This window comes from Scyliorhinus torazame, chromosome 13, assembly GCF_047496885.1.
Source record: "Scyliorhinus torazame isolate Kashiwa2021f chromosome 13, sScyTor2.1, whole genome shotgun sequence".
NCBI classification, from domain to species: Eukaryota; Metazoa; Chordata; class Chondrichthyes; order Carcharhiniformes; family Scyliorhinidae; genus Scyliorhinus; species Scyliorhinus torazame.
In genome coordinates, this window is record NC_092719.1 from 194,351,964 (window position 1) to 194,372,982 (window position 21,019).

At 44.8% G+C, this 21,019-nt stretch overlaps 1 protein-coding gene across 14 annotated transcripts in view; it reads right to left on the bottom strand.

The window, feature by feature from the left end:
- pbrm1 (polybromo 1) overlaps nucleotides 1-21,019 on the bottom strand; it is a 123,099-nt gene that overhangs the window by 54,039 nt on the left and 48,041 nt on the right. For 11 of the 14 annotated variants that reach the window (XM_072472667.1, XM_072472675.1, XM_072472673.1 and 8 more), the window contains 6 exons: nucleotides 13,704-14,049; nucleotides 12,388-12,490; nucleotides 9,648-10,290; nucleotides 6,190-6,410; nucleotides 4,522-4,713; nucleotides 552-709 (listed from right to left, as the gene is read on the bottom strand). In XM_072472667.1, coding sequence (XP_072328768.1) covers nucleotides 552-709; nucleotides 4,522-4,713; nucleotides 6,190-6,410; nucleotides 9,648-10,290; nucleotides 12,388-12,490; nucleotides 13,704-14,049 — 1,663 coding nt within the window. The remainder of the gene's footprint in view (nucleotides 1-551; nucleotides 710-4,521; nucleotides 4,714-6,189; nucleotides 6,411-9,647; nucleotides 10,291-12,387; nucleotides 12,491-13,703; nucleotides 14,050-21,019) is intronic. The other 3 variants (XM_072472663.1, XM_072472672.1, XM_072472666.1) reach the window with 2 other exon arrangements.

A 21,019-nucleotide genomic window follows, 5' to 3' on the forward strand; every position in this document is an offset into this window, starting at 1 on the left:
GACTGTGGTCAGGATAAGGTTTAGTTGTGATGTGTCCTCTCAGCAAACCAATGTTTGCTATTAGGCTCATAAGTGAAGAATTGGCATTTGAGCAAGATACCGGATGGCTGATGGCAGAATCTTAATGACATAATTTTCAGGAGAGGAATGGTATGGGGATAAAATTGGATGGGGTTGGGAAACAAAGCATTTTATTCCCCCTTTTAATTATCTGAATCCCCTAACTTCCCTGATTGATTGCAAGCCTTTACAAATGCAGGCCTAAATCCAGCTTTTAGGTAGAGAGGTTACAGACTGGGATGACTCTCTCAATTTCCATCATGGGAAGACATTTCATTTTCTAAATAACTTCTTAAAGCTGCAATATTATTATTATTACTGATGTAAGAAATGGTAAGTGTAGAGATTCATAGGTGTAAAATATCCTACCAATCTGTACACAGGGACAAAAATACATTGTACTGTATTATCACCAAGCTGCTCTGTACGTACCTTACATTTCATTTTTCAGTAAAATGGTACTATATAGAAATTAGAAAACAAATATTCACCTTTACAAACATAACTACACATTTGCCAAGAATTTTGCTGACCAGTACTTTATTATAGTAGTCACTTTTGAAAACTTCTTTTTCAAGGAATTTGCGTGTGGCCAAGTGGAAAGTTTCATTTGGCCGATAAAACCAGCAACCATACAGCCATTTCTCACCTGTAAAATATATTGTGCACAATGTAGTTCAGTTAGAAAAAAATCCTGAAAAATAATAAGTAAAAATCAACAAAATTAATTTTAATAGCAAATTTAAGCAAACAGGTATAATTGAAACATCTTTGAAGATATATGTGCATCATTAATGCATTGCATAATCAGATATAACACAGCTAGATGCTGAGGAGAGCTTTCTGCACGTTATTGAACCTCAGAAGAATGCTCTCTACTATACTACTGCTCCATCATTGTTATGCTATTATCATGAAACTGCAAACATTAAGCTGGAGTAGGGCATACAAGTCCCAGGACACTTCTTCCTTAAGAGTAGCTGACAGTTGATGTAGAGCTGTGTTGGTCTGATCAGCTGCAGCAGATAAGTCTCTTTTCTATTTAGACATGGGCTTTAAGGATGTCTTTGCAACAAAAACAGGGCTCACAAATGATTCAACTGCTGAACTCAGCATTGGCTGTACAATTCTGAAATCAAGGATCATCAGGAAGCAATGACAGATACTTTTCTTGGATGCAAGTCACTTGTGAGATCTGTGGCAAGACACAGCAGCAGAGGTGATTGAAGATCACACTGATGGGACTTCTGGTGGCGGCCATGGAGTGAGTGGTCGCACATTTGGTGGCTCTGGCTCAAGGCGGTATTTTTTGGTCTTTTCCCTGCCCGAAAGGTGAAGTATTTGATGGCAAGAGGTGCAGAGTGCCTGTAGAAGGTATTACTCCTCTGGTGTGGCTGGTGGTTAGATCCACGAACTAGGAGTGGAGCGAGAAGAGCTGCTGGAACAGGAGGGTCTTTGTGGTGTGCCACAGGATAAGATGGCGGAGGGCAAGGGGGCTATTCTGTACGTCCAGTGGTCAATGGAGCAGCTAGTGGAGTTTCTGAACATAAAGTTTAGTCAGCAAAGGCAGAGGAAAGAGGCCCTGGAGGACTTGGCCAAAGTGGTGGAACTAATTAAATCGGAGATCCAGAGAGTGGAACAGAGGCTGGAGTCACAGGGCCGGGCGATCCAGAAAGTTGAGGAGGCGGTGGGGAAGCACGAGGAACAGTTGGCCTCATTGGTCCCAAATGAGGCTGAAGGAGAAGGTGGAGGATCTGGAGAATTGCTCCAGAAGACAAAACCTGAGGATCGTAGGGATGCCCAAAGGCATCAAAGGTGTGGAGGCCAGCATTAACGTGGCCAAAATGTTGGAGGTCGACCGAGCGCACAGGGCGCTGATGAGGAGGCCACAAGCAGGGAAGCCACCAAGGGCGATGGTGGTGTGGTTGCACCGCATTCTGGTTAAGGAGAAGATCATCCGATGGGCGAGGCAGATGAGAAAGTGCACCTGGGAAAGGAATGAGCTGCGGGTGTATCAGGTCTTGTGAGCAGAACTGGCGAAGAGTTGGGCCGGGTTTAACCGTTCAAGGCTGCCCTATTTACAAAGTTTGGAGTGGTGACCCGCCTCTGGGTGACTTTCCAGAAGCGTGAGTACTCTTTTGCATTGCCAGAGGTGATGGAGTTCATGAGGGACAATGGACTGGAAGGAGAGTGCAGAATTGAACTTTGGAGGGGTTTGTGTCTGGTTGTTTGTTTGTTTTCTGAAATGTTTTTCCCTTTGAAGTGTTTCCTTTATTTTGATGGTGGGGTTTTTGGAGGGCCGGCTGTTCATAGGGGAACATCCCCTTTGCTACTCTTTAGGGGGGTATGGGATGTTGGAGGCCTTGGGCATGGCCACCATGCTAGCTGGGTGGGTTAGTTAACTGAGTGCGGGGGGATTGTTAGCAGGTAGCCATGGGGCGGGGTGAGGGGTGGATTGATGTTTTGTGGGAGAGTGGGGTGAGAGTGGTTAACAAGGGTGTGGTTGATGTGGCTTAGTTGGAAAAGGATCGATGATGGTGGACATCCGAGGGTGGGCCTGGAGGGTCGTGTGACACAGGTTGGCCCATAAAAGGGGTATGGCTGATCGGCAGGGGAGGGGGGTGGGGAGCCCCAAAACAGGCTGGTCACATGGAACGAGAGGGGGCTGAATGGGCCAGTCAAGCGGTCACATGTGTTTGCGCACCTAAGGAGTCTGGAGGTGGACGTGGCCTTCCTGCAGGAGATGCACTTAAAGATAGGGGACCAGTCAAGGTTGAGGAAAGGATGGGTGGGCAGGTGTTCCATTCGGGACTGGATATGAAGATGAGGAGGTGGTGGTGCTGGTGAATAAGCAGCTGGCGTTTGAGGTGGGGAATATCGTGGCAGACCCGCAAGGTTGGGTGGGGGGAATGGTTTGTGATGGTGAGTGGGAAGCTAGGCGGCAAACATTGCCATGGTCAGGAAATCGGTAGCGGGGTAGTGGTTGGCATGGAGGTGGCTTTGTGGAGGGGAACGAGTTTAAGGGTGTTGCTGAAAGCGTCTCTGCCGTTCTCACCGACCAGACACGTCATGAGCCTAGTGGCTGTGTCGGCTTGAAGGGTGTGGGGGCAATGGAGGCAGCATTTGGGATTGGAGGGTGCCTCGGTTAGGGCACCAATCTGTGACAACCGTGGGTTTACACCGGGGTCGCTGGATTTGAGGTTTCGGGAGTGGCAGCAGGCATGGATTGAGCAATTTGGCATTCTGTTTATAGGGGGCAGATTCCCGAAGCTTGAGGATGAATAGGAGTTACACAAAGGGAACGGTTTTTGGTATCTGCAGCTCCGGGATTTTGTAAAGAAAGAGGTACCATTCTATCCTGGTTGCCGACCTGGGGTTGCAGGATAAGGTACTGTTGAAGGAGGAGATAGGGGAGGGGAAGGTGTCCGAGGTCTATAAGGAGTTGATAGACTGGGAGGGGGTCCTGATTGGGGACATAAAGCATAAGTCAGAGAAGAAGCTGGGAGGGGAGGTGGAGTCCGGGACGTGGGCTGAGGCTCTGCTGAGGGTGAATGCGTCCTCTTCGTGTGCGAGGCTAAGCCTCATTCATTTTAAAGTAATTAATAGGACACATATGGCGGTAACACGGATGAGTAGGTTTTGAGGGTGTAGAGGATAGGTCTGGGCTGTGCGCGGGGAGGCCCGTGAATCATGTCCACATGGTTTAGGCATGTCCGAAGCTGAAGGGGTTCTGGCAGGGTTTTGCGGACGTAATGTCCGAGGTCTTGGGGATGAAGGTGGCCCCGAGCTAGTGATATTTGGGGTGTCGGAAGAACCGGGAGTCCAGGGGGCGAGGCTGATGCCTTGGTCTTTGCCCCCCTGACAGCCCAGAAATGGATCTTGCTTGGATAGAGGGACTCTGAGTCGCTGAAAGCCGGGGTTTAGGGGAGCGACCTGGCGGAATTCCTGAGGCTAGAGAAGGTCAAGTTCGTCCTGGTGGGGGGGTCAGTTGATGGGTTCACTCGGAGGTGGAAGCTGTTTAGGGGTGGGGTGGGGGGTGAGGAGGGGGTTAAAATAAAATGGGGATGGCAGGATGGGAGAAGAGGGATGTATTAGGGGAACAGGGGGATGAGTGGGTGCTGGGTATTTATAATGTTGTATTATTATATGAAAATGCCTTGAATAAAATATTTTGAAAAAGATCACTGACTGAAACTGACAAATACTAACTCGAGTAAATTTTCAAATGAAATAAAGTGAATCTCAATAACATAGAAAGTTAAAAAATAGGAATTGAATCTCAACTAACTGAGAAAGTTAAAAATAGGAATTTGTTTGGAAAGTGGCAGTTCCATGTTTGCAGAGGTTGAATCTAGGAGGAGCATTTCATTATATTTAAGATAACCGAACTGAATTTTAATTAGTTTCATAGTGTTGACTTATTCTTTGCTCCTAGAAAAAAATTAAATTTGAACCCATTACCAGTGTCATCTTCCCAGAGTCTCTCAATGCAGACAATGTGAGGAAGGAGGTTTGGTTCAGCTGGTTCAACATACACATAATCTCCAACGTGGTACATGTTGTCTTTAAAGCTGCAGTCTTGGCTATAAGTACGCTGGATCCCATATGTTCCGTGGCTCCCTGAGTGATCGTCACTCATATTTTTCTCAGATTCTGTTTATCAGGTTATAGAATTAGTTTTGTGATTACAACATATACTTAAAAATAGCAAAAGTGCAATGGTCTGATCTTCTAAAGCTTTCTATAAATACAAATCCTGTGCATTTTCAAAACAAAAGAATCCTACTAATCACTATATTCTGGTTTGACATAAAGCTCATACCAAAGTACGGAGGTGCTTTGATGGCTTAATAAATAACTGAACCATGCAGATGATAAACACCCAGAATTGAATCATTGATCATTGTTGAATTAGTTTACCTTAAATGGGCAGGTGATTGAAGCATCTGATGAATACAAGATTGGGGTCAAGTAGGACACCCAATGACCTGCTGATTCTCACAGTAAAGGGTCACACATAAAGGAGGGCTATGTGGGCAAGATACTGGAATGTATTCCGCACCTGTTGCAACATTACCTATCATGGGTGGTGCAGTGGTTAGCACTGAGCACGGAGGACCCGGGTTCGATCCTGGCCCCGGGTCACCGTCCGTGTGGAGTTTGCACATTCTCCCCATGTGTGCATGGGTCTCACCCCCAGAACCCACATATGCAGGATAAGTGGACTGGCCGCACTAAATTGCCCCTAATTTGAAACATTTTTATAATCTATCAAAAAATCAAAGTGATATGGAGCCCAGCAGCATAGGGAAATTTAATTAACTAACCCAAAGCTCTTCTGATCCCTTACAATACTATGGTTGAAACCTCCACTACCAACATCCTGTGGGTTACCATTAACATTAAACTAGACTAGTCATATAAATATTGTTGCTAGAAGAACAGGTCAGAGGATGGGAAATCTGCAGGGAATGACGTGCTTCCCGACTCTGCAAAGCCTGTCCACCACCTTCAAGACGCACATCAGGAGTGTGATGGAACACTCTCCCCTTGCCTGGATGAGTGTTTTTCCAAGAACACTCTAAGCTTGACACTATCAAGCAGCCCACTTGATGAGCACCCGATCCACCACCTTCAACGGTCACTCCCTCCACCACTGACGCACAGTGGCAGCAGTGTGCACCAACTACAAGATGTACCACAACAATACACCAAGGCTCCTTTGACATCAGCTTCCAAACCCACAACCTCTACTACCTACAAGAAGGGCAGCAGACAGACGCGAACCTGCAGAACCACCACCTGCAAATTCCTCTTCAATTCCCACACCATCCTGCCTTGGAAATATATTGCCATCCCTTCACAGTTGTTAGGTCAAAATCCTGGAATATCCTTCTTAACAGCACTGTGGACATACCTAGACCACATGGGCTGCAGGGACTTGAGAAGGTTTTTCTTAAGGGTAATTAGGGATGGGCAATAAATGCTGGCTAGCCAACCACACTCATATCCCAGAAAATAGATAAAAGGAAGCCACAAATTACCAAGAATGTCAACATTTTTTGCAATGTTTTTATAACTTCAAAGGAATGTTAATGATTATACTTAAACAAAACACCCAAACAGTACCTGATAACTCTTTTTTTTCTTCTTCTCTCTTCTGCTTATCCTCCTCTATTTCTTTTGGCAGTTTTTCCTTCTTTTCTTTTTCCAAGTCATGCTGCAAGTGTTTCAGAGTATAGCTGAGAGCTGGTGAAAGTAGAATCTCTCCATTTTTGCACAGCTCATCACGAATCTTAACAAAAAAATGCTGAAGTTCCACTGCATCCTCATAGATTTCAGAATCAGTTCTAAGTAGGCCACAAAGTTTGTTTTTAGTACCATACATGTGACACGATTCACTGTTTTTTCCTCTACATTCCACTACAATCTTCCTCTCTAATTTTCCCCATTACTGTTTCTGAAAATGGTGATAGGCTGTAGTCTCATTCCAAGGTTTGGACAGCCTTACTGGATGGACATCACTCAATTGGCTGTACATAGAATCATATATAGAATCTGACTCATGCTTGAGGCTAAACAGCAACAGTACGTTATTCAGCTGTGTGTATGGGAGGGAGGAAGGTAATAAAAGTCAAGGTTGAGTCTCACCCAATATCCACAACATGTGCACAGATCACTGCAAGCAGGAATAGGAACACTATGATTATTCCCTTCTTTAGCCAGTCAATCATAGTAACTGTGCTGTTCAATTCCCGTAACAGCCTCCCCGAACAGGCGCCGGAATGTGGCGACTAGGAGCTTTTCACAGTAACTTCATTGCAGCCTACTTGTGACAATAAGCGATTTTCATTTCATTTCATTTCATTTGTCCTGCCCGAGATCTGTTGTTTAGCATGACTCAGTGTGGCTGAGTACCACACTGTACATTGCATTTACGCACCACCTTTGGAGATATACATTTATATAAATACATTTTGGCAGGAGATAGTACAGGTCATTATGCATTCCTATAATTCTTGTGTGCAGCAACTGAACAGATTTTCAGATATATACATTTATTTTTTAATACATGTCAAATTGATAAGACTAAAGTTTTCTTTACTGCTGGACTTTAAAGATGAAGAACTGTAGGTTTTTTTATGCAAACCAGCTCCTTGTATGCATGGTGCTAAATTGGCAATTCCCAAAAAATTATTATCTGGATATGAGTGACACTGTTGTGACTAGGTTTAATGAGCAGCTGGTGGATCCTTTTAAATTGTATTCATTGTTTTTACAACTGACTGGCGCCCTAGGCTATTTCAGAGGGTATTAAAACAACATGTATCAAAGGAAGTTGTCATGCCAACAGTGGTAGCAAATTCTCTGAGGCACGAGTGAATCAGTGGGAATTCATGGTCATATTTTCCACACCAATTGCTAGGGTTATCAAAGTTAATTTTGCTACTTGCCATGGTGGGATCTGAACTCAAACTCCAAGTTGTTGGGCCAGTACCAAAATCATTATATGACAGTACTCTGTATATAATTTGCAGAAATCATAATGGTATCTTGTGTGCGAAATGAAAAAAAAAACACTGGTGTAGAAGATGCTGTTCAGATGCACTTTACTGCTGCAGAATAATAGGTATCTTACTTTGAATCTAGATATACTTTATATGCTATTCTTGGGAGAGCTAATAAAAAACTGGATGCCCAAAAGTGAAACCTTCCTGTACTAATATTCCTCACCTTAATTAGCACAAAGATGTACTTTTTGCTGCTACTTTTAGGATGGGATTTACTCATCATAGAATCCCGACAGAGCAAAAGGAGGTCATTCAGCCCATCGAGTCTGCATTGACCCTCTTATAGAGCGCCCTTTGTAGGCCCACTCCCCTGCCCTATCCCTGTACTCTCACCTAACCTTTGGACACTAAGGGGCAATGTAGCATGGCCAATCCACCTAACCTGCATATCTTTGGACTGCAGGAGGAAACCGGAGTACCTGGAGGAAACCCACACAGACATGGGGAGAAAGTAAAAACTCCACACACAGTTACCCAAGATCGGAATCAAACCCGTGTCCCTGGCGCTGTGAGGCAGCAGTGCTAATCAATGTTACACAGTTCCACAACGGAAAGGAGAATCCTGACCTAGGTTTCTCACACTTCTTTTCTACTGAGCGCATTTTCTAGGAATGGCTTCAAATGATGCTAGACATCTACGCTAAAAGTATATAATTAGAATCTATAACTAGCGGAAGATGTAACTAGTAAAGTTGACCAGGGAGAACCATGGATGTGGTTTATTTAGATTTTCAGAAGGCGTTTGACAAGGTCTCACATAGCATAGATTACGATATGGAGTGAAAGCGCATGGGATTGCGGGTCATGTCGAGATCGATAGAAAGCTCGTTAGTGGGCAGGAAGCAAAAAGTTGAATAAATGGGTCTTTTTCCGATTGGTAGGCAGTGACTATTGAGGTACCGCAGGGATCTGTGCTAGGACCCCAACTAATCACATTATATATTAATGATTTGGACGAGCGAACTAAATGTATTATGAGATGATACAATGTTGGGTGGGAGGGTGAGCTGTGAGGAGGATGCAGAGATACAGAGAATCAGTGGGATTTGGACAGGCTGAGTGAGTGGGCATATGAAAGGCAGATGCAGTATAATGGAGATAAATGTGAGGTTATCCGCTTTGGTAGCAAAAATAGGAAGGCAGATTATTAATTGAATGGGTGTAAATTGAGAGAGATGGATACTCAGTGAGACCTTGGTATCCTCGTGCACCAGACACTGAAAGTAAGCACGCAGTTACAGCAAGCAGTAAAGAAGGGAAATGGTATGTTGGTCATCATAGCGAGGATTTGATTATAGGATTAGGGATATTTTACTGCAATTGTATAGGGCATTGATGAGGCCACATCTGGAGTATTGTGTGCAGTTCTGGTGTCCTTATCTGAGGAAGACTTCTTGCTATGGAGGGAGTACAACAAAGGTTTACCAGGCTAATTCCTGGGATGGCGGGACTGTCATATGAGGAGAGACTAAGTCGGTTAGGATTATATTCATTATAGTTTAGAAAAGTGAGAGGTCATCGCATAAAAACTTATAAAATTCTAACGGGATTAGACAAGAGTAGATTCAGAAAGAATGTTCCTGATGATGAGGGAGTCCAGAACTAGGGGTCATAGTTTGAGGATAAGGGGTAAACCTTTCAGGACTGAGGAGAGGAGAAAGTTCTTTACCCAGAGAGTGGTGAATCTGTGAAATTCACAACCACAAAATAGTTGAGACCAAAACATTGTGTAATTTCAAAAAGGAATTAAATATAGCGCTTGGGGCTAAAGGGATTTTTTTTGGGGGGGAGGGGGGTGGGGGGGAGGAGGAGGCAGAATCAGGATTTGGAATTTAATTATCAGTCATGATCATAATGATTGGCGGAGCAGGCTCGAAGGGCCGAAAGACCTCCTCCTGCTTCTATTTTCTATGTATGACTCTGTAATTATGTTAACAGCATATATTTATAAACTAATGCTATTAGTGAAGGGTTAATCCAAAAAAAATTAAAGTCTATGTTTTCCGATATGCTCACCTGTTTAACCGCCTTGCTCTTTCTAGTACCTCAAACATGTGCTCTTGAAAAACATCAAGCCTTCCATATCGATTAGTTTCAATATTTTTCCTAATAATGTCAAATGTCAATGGCGGCTTGTTAGGCACATTTGGATCAGTGGCTGGAATCTCTGCTAAAGAGTCACTATAACAACGTCCTTCATCATCCTGGTGACTTAGAACGGAGACAAATAGGTTGTGTATCAACTCTTGTATAAGTAACTTTACATTGGGAATGTGGGCATCATCATCTCCGTCCAAATCCTTTTTAGCTTCTAGAAGGACTTTGTGAAGGACAAGTGCATCTTTATAAATAAGAGATTCTGGTTCGTTGTAAGTACAAGCATTATTAAACATCAACACAAATTCATCAACCAATGAATCAACATCCTGGTACTTATTAGACATCATGTGACTTTTCACTTTCTCCATGTCAATTGGTTTTTTAATTGTCAGATAGTAATCTGGGAGCTCTGATCGAGTAGGTAGTCTGAGAAAGATGGCACTCAATCTTCGGCCCCTGTTGTCGGTGTAGTTTTTGACAGCTTCATACAACTCATTTAATTTTTGCTGCAATGGGGTTAAGTACTTGGATTTTTTAGGGGATATACCACTCTTCCTGCCTGAAAACAAAAGTCAAAAGATGTTCAAGGGCCAATTTATAGGGAATAGCACTAGCTCAAAAGGATTATTTGAATAATTGCCATGAAATTGGCAGCAATTAGGAAACTATCTCACTTACCATCTATAACAGTATATATCTGGCTAGTTATTAATAACATTCTTCTTTCCTAAAGAACAGTAGTTCAGGTGAGAATCTTAATTTCTTGACTAGGTTATTATAATGTAGCTAGTGTATACAGACCTTACACACCCTGCTTAGATATAAATTTGGTACGGTATAGAATCATAGAATTTACAGGGCAGAAGGACTTAAAAGCAACAAGCATAACATTAAAAGAAATCCTAGATGGTCCCTAGGCTGATTAGCTCAGATTTCCCTATTCTCTACACAGTTAATTGTGATGGTATATATTTTATACTAATCTGTGCTGTCAATAAGCAAATCTGACTAATGTTGACTATGGGTGTGACTCTCCGGCCTGGTTGGACTCTCGCTGGAGTGCATCGCGGCCGGAGAATGCCGGGAAAGCCCTCCAGCGAGCCTCCCGACAGGCTCCGCTCCTCCCGGGATTCTCCGACGCCCCGCGAGACATTGGAGTCGGAATCCCGCTCCAAATGGGTGGGGCCAAATGACGCTCACGGAAGTAGGTCGTAAACCTACTTACAACCTACCTGCGCTGGATCCAGCAGCCTCCCTCGATTCTCCGGCCTCCCTAGGGAGGCTGCAGTTGGGTGCCAATCAGTGCTGGTCCATACAAACGTGAACCAGGCAGAACGGCACCCGGGGGTTTCCAGGCCACCGGAGACCCCAGTGTGGTCAGGGTAAGTGCAGAGTGGCTCCCTGGCCCTCCCCCCGGAAGGTGGGCACCTTGGCACTGCCCAGATGGCACTCTACCCTGGAACTGCCAAGATGCCTGGATGGCACTTCCAAGCCAGCAGGAGCACTGTCTGGGTGCCAGGGCAAGGGTGCCCGAGTGCCAAGGTGGCACTGCCAAGGGCCAGGGGTCATGCCCATAAAATGAGTGTGGAGGGGGGTCGGAAGGGTGGGGGAGTGCAGGGTAGGTAAGTAGGGGCCCCCAGGAGATTGGGTGGGTGATGGGTGGGGTTCATAGAAGGAGGGGGTGCTGTAAGGGGGCTTGGAGGGGCCTGAAGAGGGGGGCCCCCAGGGACATTGCCAATGATAGGGGGGTGTGGGGGATCCACAAGCTCAGAGATCGGGGCACGCTAAATCAGTGACAAACTCCCCAGGGCCCAAAAAAGTGACAAAGTGTCATTGAATAGCAGTGGGGAACTCGCTGGCGGGAAACACCCGCCACAAATTAATTTTGACATTCGTTGAGAGAATCGGGCCCTATGTTTCCCACCCGTAAGAGACATCGGGTTGGATTCTCCGATTTGCGGCTACGTCCGGAGGAAGCGTCTGGTCTTACGACCAAAAAGTCGGCACAGATGCTCCGCCCGTTGTGGGGCTACCAGTCGCGCCACGTAAAGCCCCCGGCTTTACCTGCAGGTACAGACAGAGTATGGGTGGGTCCGTGGCTGCGCGTGTGCACGCTGACAACCTGCGACGGCTGCGCTGCACAACATGGCACCCGCAGCACACGGTCCCAGTCTGCCAGATAGTGCCCCCTGTAATCCTCCTCGCCACCCCCGGACTACCCCCCACCAGTCCCCGACGAAGCCCCACCCTGCCAGCGGAATGGCTCCTCCCCCACCGACTGTGGCTGCGCTGGACACAGTCCGCAGCCGCCACACGAGGTCCCCGAAAATTGAGAGGACAGGCGACCGACGCCGTCAGGAAGTCGGACCATCGGGGGTCGGAGCATCAGTGAAGGGCCTCAGGTGACGTCGTTTTTAAGGGAGTGGAGCATCCGAAATACGGCACCGCACCCGATTTTGGCGTAAAAACGGATTCTCCAGCCAATTGCCGAGCGCGATTTCGACAACGGCAATCGGAGAATCCCACCCATCATTTTTTGGGGTCGTCAAGAATAATTTATACTATTTAAAAGGCATCACAAAAGTGCAGGAAGCGCAGGTATAAAACTGCTTTGAGGACGAAAGTTAACAAAAAGGGCAATTTTTAAACAACTTACTTAGTTTCAATTTAGGTGAAGCTGTATCATCATCAAGTAAAGGACCTAATTCTTTCTTTTTCTCTTTCAGAATTTTCTCCAGTATGTTGGCATCATTGTATACCTGTTCAATAAAAAATTCAACAACTCTCATTGTCTGATTTATACTGAAACTATATCAAGATACTCAGGGAGGATTATTGGCAAGTATTAGTATTTCATTTTAGTATTGTCAGCATGGAAAAGCATACAAATTTATTTTCCATGATCTGCAATAAATTAATTTCTCCCCTCATGGCGCTGAGGACCCGGGTTCGATCTCGGCCCCGGATCACTGTCCGTTTCGAGTTTGCACATTCTCTCCATGTTTGCGTGGGTTTCATCCCCACAACCCAAAAGAGGGTGCAGGCTAGGTCAATTGGCCATGTTAAATTGCCCTTAATTGGAAAAAAAGAATTGGGTACTCTAAATTTTACAAAAAATTATTTCTCTCTCTTACTTATATATTATGTATCGGCACAGTGGTTATCACTGCTGCCTCACAGCGACAGGGACCCGGGTTCGATTCAGACCTCGGGTGACTGCCTGATGGGAGTTTGCAACTTCTCTCTGTCTGTGTGGGTTTCCTCTGGATGCTTTGATTTCCTCCCACAGTCCAAAGATGTGCAGGTTAGGGGGATTGGCTATGCTAAATTGGTACTAGGGGGAGTTACAGCGATAGTGCGGGGTTTGGGCCAAGGTCGTGTGCTCTTTCAGAGGGTCAGTGTAGGCTTGATGGCTCCTTCTGCACTGTAGGGATTCTATGATATATAGATACACACACACCAATGAATAAAAGGATTGCCACAATTGTCCAATATATTAGTTTGCTTTATTCTATTTCCCTTATGTTGGTCCCAAAACAGTTTTCCCATTCTTGCTTTCAGACCTCTTTCAGGTCATGAGCCACATTCTTTAACCAAGACAGCAGAGAACCTGGCAATATTCTCTAGAATCTCTACTAGTGCTGTCCTACAACCAGCCACTAGGAGGTGCATAATAACTGGGTTGATTTGACCTTTGGAAAATTTGTATCTTACATAATAAGTGGAGGCTGACGTTGGACTTGCTCTGTGGCAGACTGTAAATGTAAATTCCTAGCCTATCAGCGCAAAGGGGAGGATGGTAGAATATTGCAGCTTGCTATTGTGAATGAATTGTTCTCGAGTGCTTTACTGTGTGAGATCTATGATTACATCCCCATCATACAGAGCATATATTGTTTTTAATTGAATTGACAAGAAATTTTATTTTTGTGGTACAGAAATGCTCTACCTTTTCTTAATTAGCATACATACCTGTGAGCCCTCTTCATTATAATGTCTTGCATTTCGAAACATTAATTTCAGGTCATCCATAAATGACTCCTCGCTTGAATATTTTTCACTACGTATGTTATGTTCTAGTATCTTCATGTCAATAGGCTCCAGAATGACTTTATAGTAATCTGGATAGTCCTTTTTTGATGGCTTAACCAAGAATAGCTCACAGTATCTTCGTCCTGTTGTTGGATCACGAGACTCGACAATTGTATTGTACAGTACTTTCAATCTGTGCTTTAATTGAGATTCCGTTTTCTTTCCACTCTTTTCTAGCTTCTTTATGCTGGAATTTAAAAATCTGTGTGTATACTTAATCATTAGCCTTCAAAAGTAAAACAATAAAAATAAAAAGGGAATATAATGCAAAACCAATAAATTCAGTGCATGTTTGTTCACTTTTCTGCACCAAAATAATTATTTTTTAATCCAGAAGAATAAAATTGACATCCAACAGTTTGCAACAAGTTGTTCTAAGCCTACCATTTATCATTTAAAAAAAATTGCAATCAAAGTAGTCAAATTTCAAGGTGTCTAACTTGTGATGGGCACAAATAGGTACATGGTCAACAAAAAAACTAAAATTCCTCTTTAATTACAGAACAACAGTCATCAGAATAAATAGCTTTACCACCTGCCTTCAGAATCAAAAAAGGTGTGAGCCAAGTCAGTGACTTTTCAGTACTTACTGTCCTCCTGTGAAGTTGAACTACATATGAAATTACATAAGGATATCAACAGTCTTCGTAAAAACAGAACAGCAATGCATGGTTGGCAAATTATTTTCCTATCCCATTATAAAGTTACTATTTAATATCTCCTATATTGGGGCATCAGATAGATGAGTAGTTCCCTAGACTGCAGATTTCATGGTGGTCATCCAGATCAATATCCTTTGGGGTTTTGTTGCTCATTCTGGACCTCAGAACATCATTCTAAAACGTATCACTAAGAACAACCAAGTAATAGGGGCTGGTTTAGCACAGTGGGTTAAACAGCTGGCTTGTAAAGCTGGACAAGGGCAGCAGCACGGGTTCAATTCCCGTACCAGCCTCCCATAACAGGCGCCGGAATGTGGTGACTAGGGGCTTTTCACAGTAACTTCATTTGAAGCTACTTGTGACAATAAGCGATTTTCATTTATCATGGGAAGGAGATTCCTCCGCCTCTGCTGCTTATTCTGCAGCAGGGGAGGGTGGCTCGTTAGGGGCCGACGACAGTATCTTCTGGTCCTGCCATAGTCTACGGGGTTTTCTGTTGAATGCACCCAGTGCTGCTGCAAAACCCATGGTCAGGGTGTGCCGTGTGCCATCGGTAGGACCATAAGATCCTGCTAGCATGAACAGTCAGAAAACCCACCCCATATATGTCCTATGCAGACACATTATATAAAATGAGCAAGCAAGCTATTGTACAAACTCCTGGACCATTTTTTGCAACCACAGATTCTTAAACTATTTCACAATATTTTCCATTATGTTTTTCAGTGGCCTTGAGGCTCACCACACCTTTTGTTAGGGATGGGCAACAAATGCTTGCCTTGCCAGCAGTGCTCAAATTCCATGAACAAATTAATTACACACAAATATAAATATATATATATATATATATATCTCCTTTGTGCAGAAATTATATGTATTATCTAAACCAGAACATATTTCTAAAAAACAAAAAGTTAAGTTTATGCTTCCCAAGCCCACATGGTAGAATCAAATGCATGCATCCAAAATAGCTCCACGTTTAATGAATACAATAAGCTTTATATATAATGATCCATTGGGTGTAGCTATGTTTTATAACTTTAACTTGAGTATTAACTGCATCTGGGATGCCTTGCACACTCCCCGGATCCTGCAAGAATATATATTTCCCTACTGGCATACTGATGCTAGCTAATGGAGCAACATCTGCTAGATACTGTACATTCAGCAATATGTTCCTTATTCAGTGCAACTGTGTCATGGTGCGCATGCTGATTGCACAGCAAATAGCTGGTGTTACATTAAAACATGTCCTCTGGTCACTGGTGCTATACGTATTTAGACTCTAATGTTAAACAGGAACTGCCAATGCATGCAGTGTGCTGAATGTAACAACTCGTGGCTACTACATGCTGAAATGATGTATGCTCATTCACGGGATGACAAAATCCATTTCTGAACCTGAACAGTTCAGTAGGTGGAAAGAGGCAGACCATCAGGAATTAAATGGTGAACCACCGCAGCTCCAATCTTTAGTGCATTTCAGGAAAAGTATCTTGAATTACAAACTGCTTTTTCAGTACAAAAGAGAATTTCACAACAAGGCCTGTAAAATTCAATGTTGAGATGGAATATGACAAGAGGTACTTATGGTGTGGTTTATCAGATTGTACTCAAAATGCATTGACCATGATAGAAAGTCAGGACACGTTTATTTACACAACCAATTTATCACCGCAGTCAGTGATCAATAAAGTTGCATTTCACTATCGATTGAGAAAAAGTCACAACTTGCTCCAACGTGAATGACACAGGCAGGAAAGACTGACCACCCTGGGTTTCTCTCTCTCTTTGAAAAGAAAAGAATGAAATTTTTAAAATTAGGAAAGGTTTGAGGTTTGGACACATTGGACCCAGATAAGATTATCTAATGTGTGCAAAATTTAAGCACAATGAGCCATATTTACAAATTAAAATCAACCAAAGAAACTACAAAAATGTAGCAAAACGTATTTTCACTAAAGGTGTGGTAAGTGTATGGAACGATTATCGGCACAGGGATAGAATAAAGAAATATCAATAAGTTTGAAGAAGAAAATGGGACTGAGTGATATTTGCAATGTGCTAAGAGAATGCTAGCTGGATCAAAGGTCTTCTGTTTGAAACTGTGGGCAAAAATTTTCTCATAACGGGTTTTCCCACCCCACCACGGGAGAGGTCAACAGGAAATGTATCCTCATTGGTGAGGGCTGCTCCGCTGCCATTTAATGCACCGAGGAGCGTTAATTGGCTAGATGTAAGATTTCCGCTGCTCACTCAAGAGGAAGTCCTGCCTCAGTGGCCAATGCTGAGACCAAGCAGTCCTCAACATCAAAGTGTTGGAGCCTCTGGGCACAAGTAAGTATGGGGTCTCATAGTGGGAAGGAGATGGAAGGTCATGGAAGTTTATATTTGAAAGGCAGACAGGAAAGGAGCACCCAGAGGTCCAGACTTTTGTGGGGGTCTACTTATTGTCACAAGTAGGCTTCAATTAAGTTACTGTGAAAAGCCCCTAGTCGCCACATTCTGGCGCCTGACGGGAATTGAACCCGCGCTGCTGGCACTGTTCTGCGTTAAAAGCTAGCTGTTTAGCCCACTGTGCTAAACTCAGTAATGGCAGCACCACTTCCCTCACTCAATGCCTGAACTGGCTTATCTGCCAGACTTCACCCTGTGGTGTTGGGTGCATTGATGTACAGATGAACCAACACGGTTGCGATTGGTACAATGCAGTTTTATTCCAACTTGTTATTTACAGATCTGTCTTGTTACTCAGCACGTGGTGACTGTGTGAGTCTCTTGTTAAACAGGTCCTGTCCTTGTCCTTGTCTCCAGATGGACTGACCACCAGGTGTTGTGTTTCTTGTCTTATACTCTGTCTGCTCTTGTCTGTGATTGGCTGTCGTGTTATGTGTGCTAATTGGTCTGTTGGTCTATCTATCATGATGTGTGTATTTGAATATCATGACACACCCCTGCCTGAGTTCATCCTGCTAGCCTCATAATTGAGGCCGGGGCACAAAGTGGGCATCGGCAGGTAGGCTGTCCTAAATCTTGTCCCCTCTGGCAGACAACTCAGGGGTGGGCAGGTAGGTGTTTGTGAAAGATATGTGAACCTTTTTGTATTATGAATTCTTTTTATGCTTAACAGGCACCGGAATGTGGCGACAAGAGGCTTTTCACAGTAACTTAATTGAAGCCTACTTGTGACAATAAGCGATTATTATTATTCTGTATGAGCTCTTGAGAGTTGAAGGGTTAATTTTAGGTGCATAACTTGAGTTATTACCTATGTGACTTGAGTTAACTTGGGGCGACACTGTAACAGGGATTGATGGTATAAACTGATAGTGTGAATAGCAAAAGGGAAGTACTGTCAAGAGCTTGAACAAAGTAAAGATTTAGGAATGGGATAAAATAAAGATTAAACCCATGCGGGGTTCTGGTATATTGAGGACAGTTAGAGGTACCTTTTTTTTTTGTGCTGTAATGCATGTCCCTGTCTGACATAGCGCCACTTAGAAATTGTTAGTTAAAATTTTTACTGCATAGTCAGTGTAGAGGCCATGTAAGAGTGCTCGCTGGGTCAGGAAATGAAGACAACGCAGTTATGTGATCCATCAAGCTTTGCGTTAGGGGTCACAAGGAGGGTGTGTAGCCACCTGGGTTGGCCACTTCCCGACTTAAAATGGAGAACCGCAAAGACTAAAGGGAAATTTAGCCAACACAGGCAAAAACGAGCAAGTGCAGAAATCCTGTGTATTGGAACTTGCAAAAACCAGACAGCACTGAAACCAGCAGCCATCTGCATAGTAATGAGCGATTCCCAGGCACAATTGATACACTTCAGGTGAATAAGCCAGACTCCTCGGTGCCAGCAGGAGCCAAGACAAAGGAAGGCCAATGGACATTTAGGGACTGCCCAGCGATCAGGGAACAACTCCAGTATTGGAGAAATCGATCCAAGTGATCGGAACGCAGTCCAATCATTTGGAACAAGGAAGGGGTCCGCCCCGAACAGCGGGAAGCCCCTGGGGACTATAAAGTAAAGCCCCCAAGTTCAAATCGGTCTTCATGGCAGGGTCACTCAACAACGCGAATCAACCCCCGAGAGTGAACTGCCCGGCTGCCGCACCAACCAAGTAAATCTCCAGTTAACGCTCGCTACGCGATAGGCGCTCCTAGCTACAAGTCCATACCAGCTTTTGAATCCTGCAGACTCAGGACCTGAACGAAAGACCATTTGTTCCCCTGACCTGGTGGGCCAATTACGAAGCTAAGTATAGGCCTTTTAGTGATAGAAATAGTCTAGAAAGTAGAGTTATATGCATTTTAAAAATATATTTTATTGAAATTTCTTTCCCTGAGCAACATTTTTCCCGCTTACAAAACAAGCGAAACGATAACAGTAACAAAACAGAAAATTTTAAACTTTTTAACAATAGTAATAATAGTAGTAATATTATACAAGTAACAAAGCCTCGTACTCTATTGCCCTATATTCAACTGCCTCCCCCCCCCCCTCCCCCCTGGGTTGCTGCTGCTGGTCATCCGTCTTCCCTCTAACGTTCCCCTAGGTAGTCGAGAAATGGCTGCCACCGCCTGGTGAACCCTTGAGCCGATCCTCTCAGGGCAAACTTTATCTGCTCCAGTTTAATAAACCCCGCCATATCGTTTACCCAGGCCTCCAGTCCGGGGGGTTTCGCCTCCTTCCACATGAGTAGGATCCTGCGCCGGGCTACGAGGGACGCAAAGGCCACGACATCGGCCTCTTTCGCCTCCTGCACTCCCGGCTCTTCCGCAACTCCAAATAGAGCTAACCCCCAGCCTGGTTTGACCCGGGCCTTCACCACCTGCGAAATCACTCCCGTCACTCCCTTCCAATACCCTTCCAGTGCCGGGCACGCCCAAAACATATGTGCATGGTTTGCCGGGCTCCCACCACACCTCCCACATTTGTCCACTCCAAAGAACCTGCTCAATCTTGCTCCCGTTATGTGTGCTCTATGTAGCACCTTAAATTGAATCAGGCTTAGCCTGGCGCATGAGGAAGAGGAATTTACCCTGCTTAGGGCATCAGCCCACATACCCTCCTCTATCTCCTCCCCTAATTCTTCTTCCCACTTTCTTTTTAGTTCGCCCACCGACTCCTCCCCCTCTTCCCTCATCTCTCTATAAATCTCTGACACATTGCCCTCTCCGACCCACACCCCTGAAAGCACCCTGTCCTGTATCCCCTGTGTCGGGAGCCGCGGAAATTCCCTCACCTGTTGTCTAGTAAACGCCCTCACCTGCATATATCTCAAGAAATTCCCCCGGGGTAATTTATACTTTTCCTCCAGTGCTCCCAAGCTCGCAAAAGTCCCATCTATGAATAAATCTCCCACCCTCCTAATTCCCAACTGGTACCAGCTCTGAAATCCTCCATCCATTCTTCCTGGGGCGAACCTATGGTTGTTCCTGATAGGGGACCCCACCAGGGCTCCCCGCACCCCTCTCTGTCGCCTCCACTGTCCCCATATGTTCAGTGTTGCCGCCACCACCGGGTTCGTGGTGTACTTTTTCGGTGAGAACGGTAGCGGCGCCGTCACCAGCGCCTCTAGACTCGTCCCTTTACAGGACCTTCTCTCCAGCCTTTTCCACGCCGCTCCCTCACCCTCCATCATCCATCTACGTATCATTGCCACATTGGCGGCCCAATAATAATCTCCCAAGTTCGGTAGTGCCAGTCCTCCTCTGTCCCTACTGCGCTGCAGGAACCCCCTCCTTACTCTCGGAACTTTCCCTGCCCACACAAAGCTCGTAATGCTCCTATCTATTTTATTTAAAAAGGTCCTGGTGATTAAAATAGGGAGACATTGAAATACAAATAAGAACCTCGGGAGGACCATCATCTTAATTGCCTGCATCCTGCCCGCCAGCGATAAAGGCTGCATGTCCCACCTCCTAAAGTCCTCCTCCATTTGTTCTACCAGCCGTGTCAGATTAAGTCTGTGCAAGGTTCCCCAGCTCCTAGCGATCTGAATCCCCAAGTATCGGAAGTTTCTTTCCACTTTCCTTAGCGGTAAGCCTTCTATCTCTCTACTCTGGTCCCCTGGATGTATCACATATAATTCACTCTTCCCCATGTTTAACCTATACCCCGAAAATTCCCCGAACCTCCTCAAGATTCGCTTAACCTCTATCATCCCCCCCGCTGGGTCCGACACGTATAGCAATAGGTCATCCGCGTATAACGAGACTCGGTGTTCTTCTCCCCCTCTAGTCACCCCTCTCCATTTCCTGGAGTCTCTCAGCGCCATGGCCAGAGGTTCAATTGCTAGCGCAAACAACAATGGAGACAGCGGGCATCCCTGTCTTGTTCCCCTATATAATCGGAAATACTCCGATCTATGTCGACCTGTAACTACGCTTGCCGTTGGTGCCCCATAAAGTAGTCTAACCCAGCGAATAAATCCGTTCCCAAACCCAAACCTCCTTAACACTTCCCATAAATACTCCCACTCCACCCTATCAAATGTCTTCTCTGCGTCCATTGCCGCCACTATCTCTGCC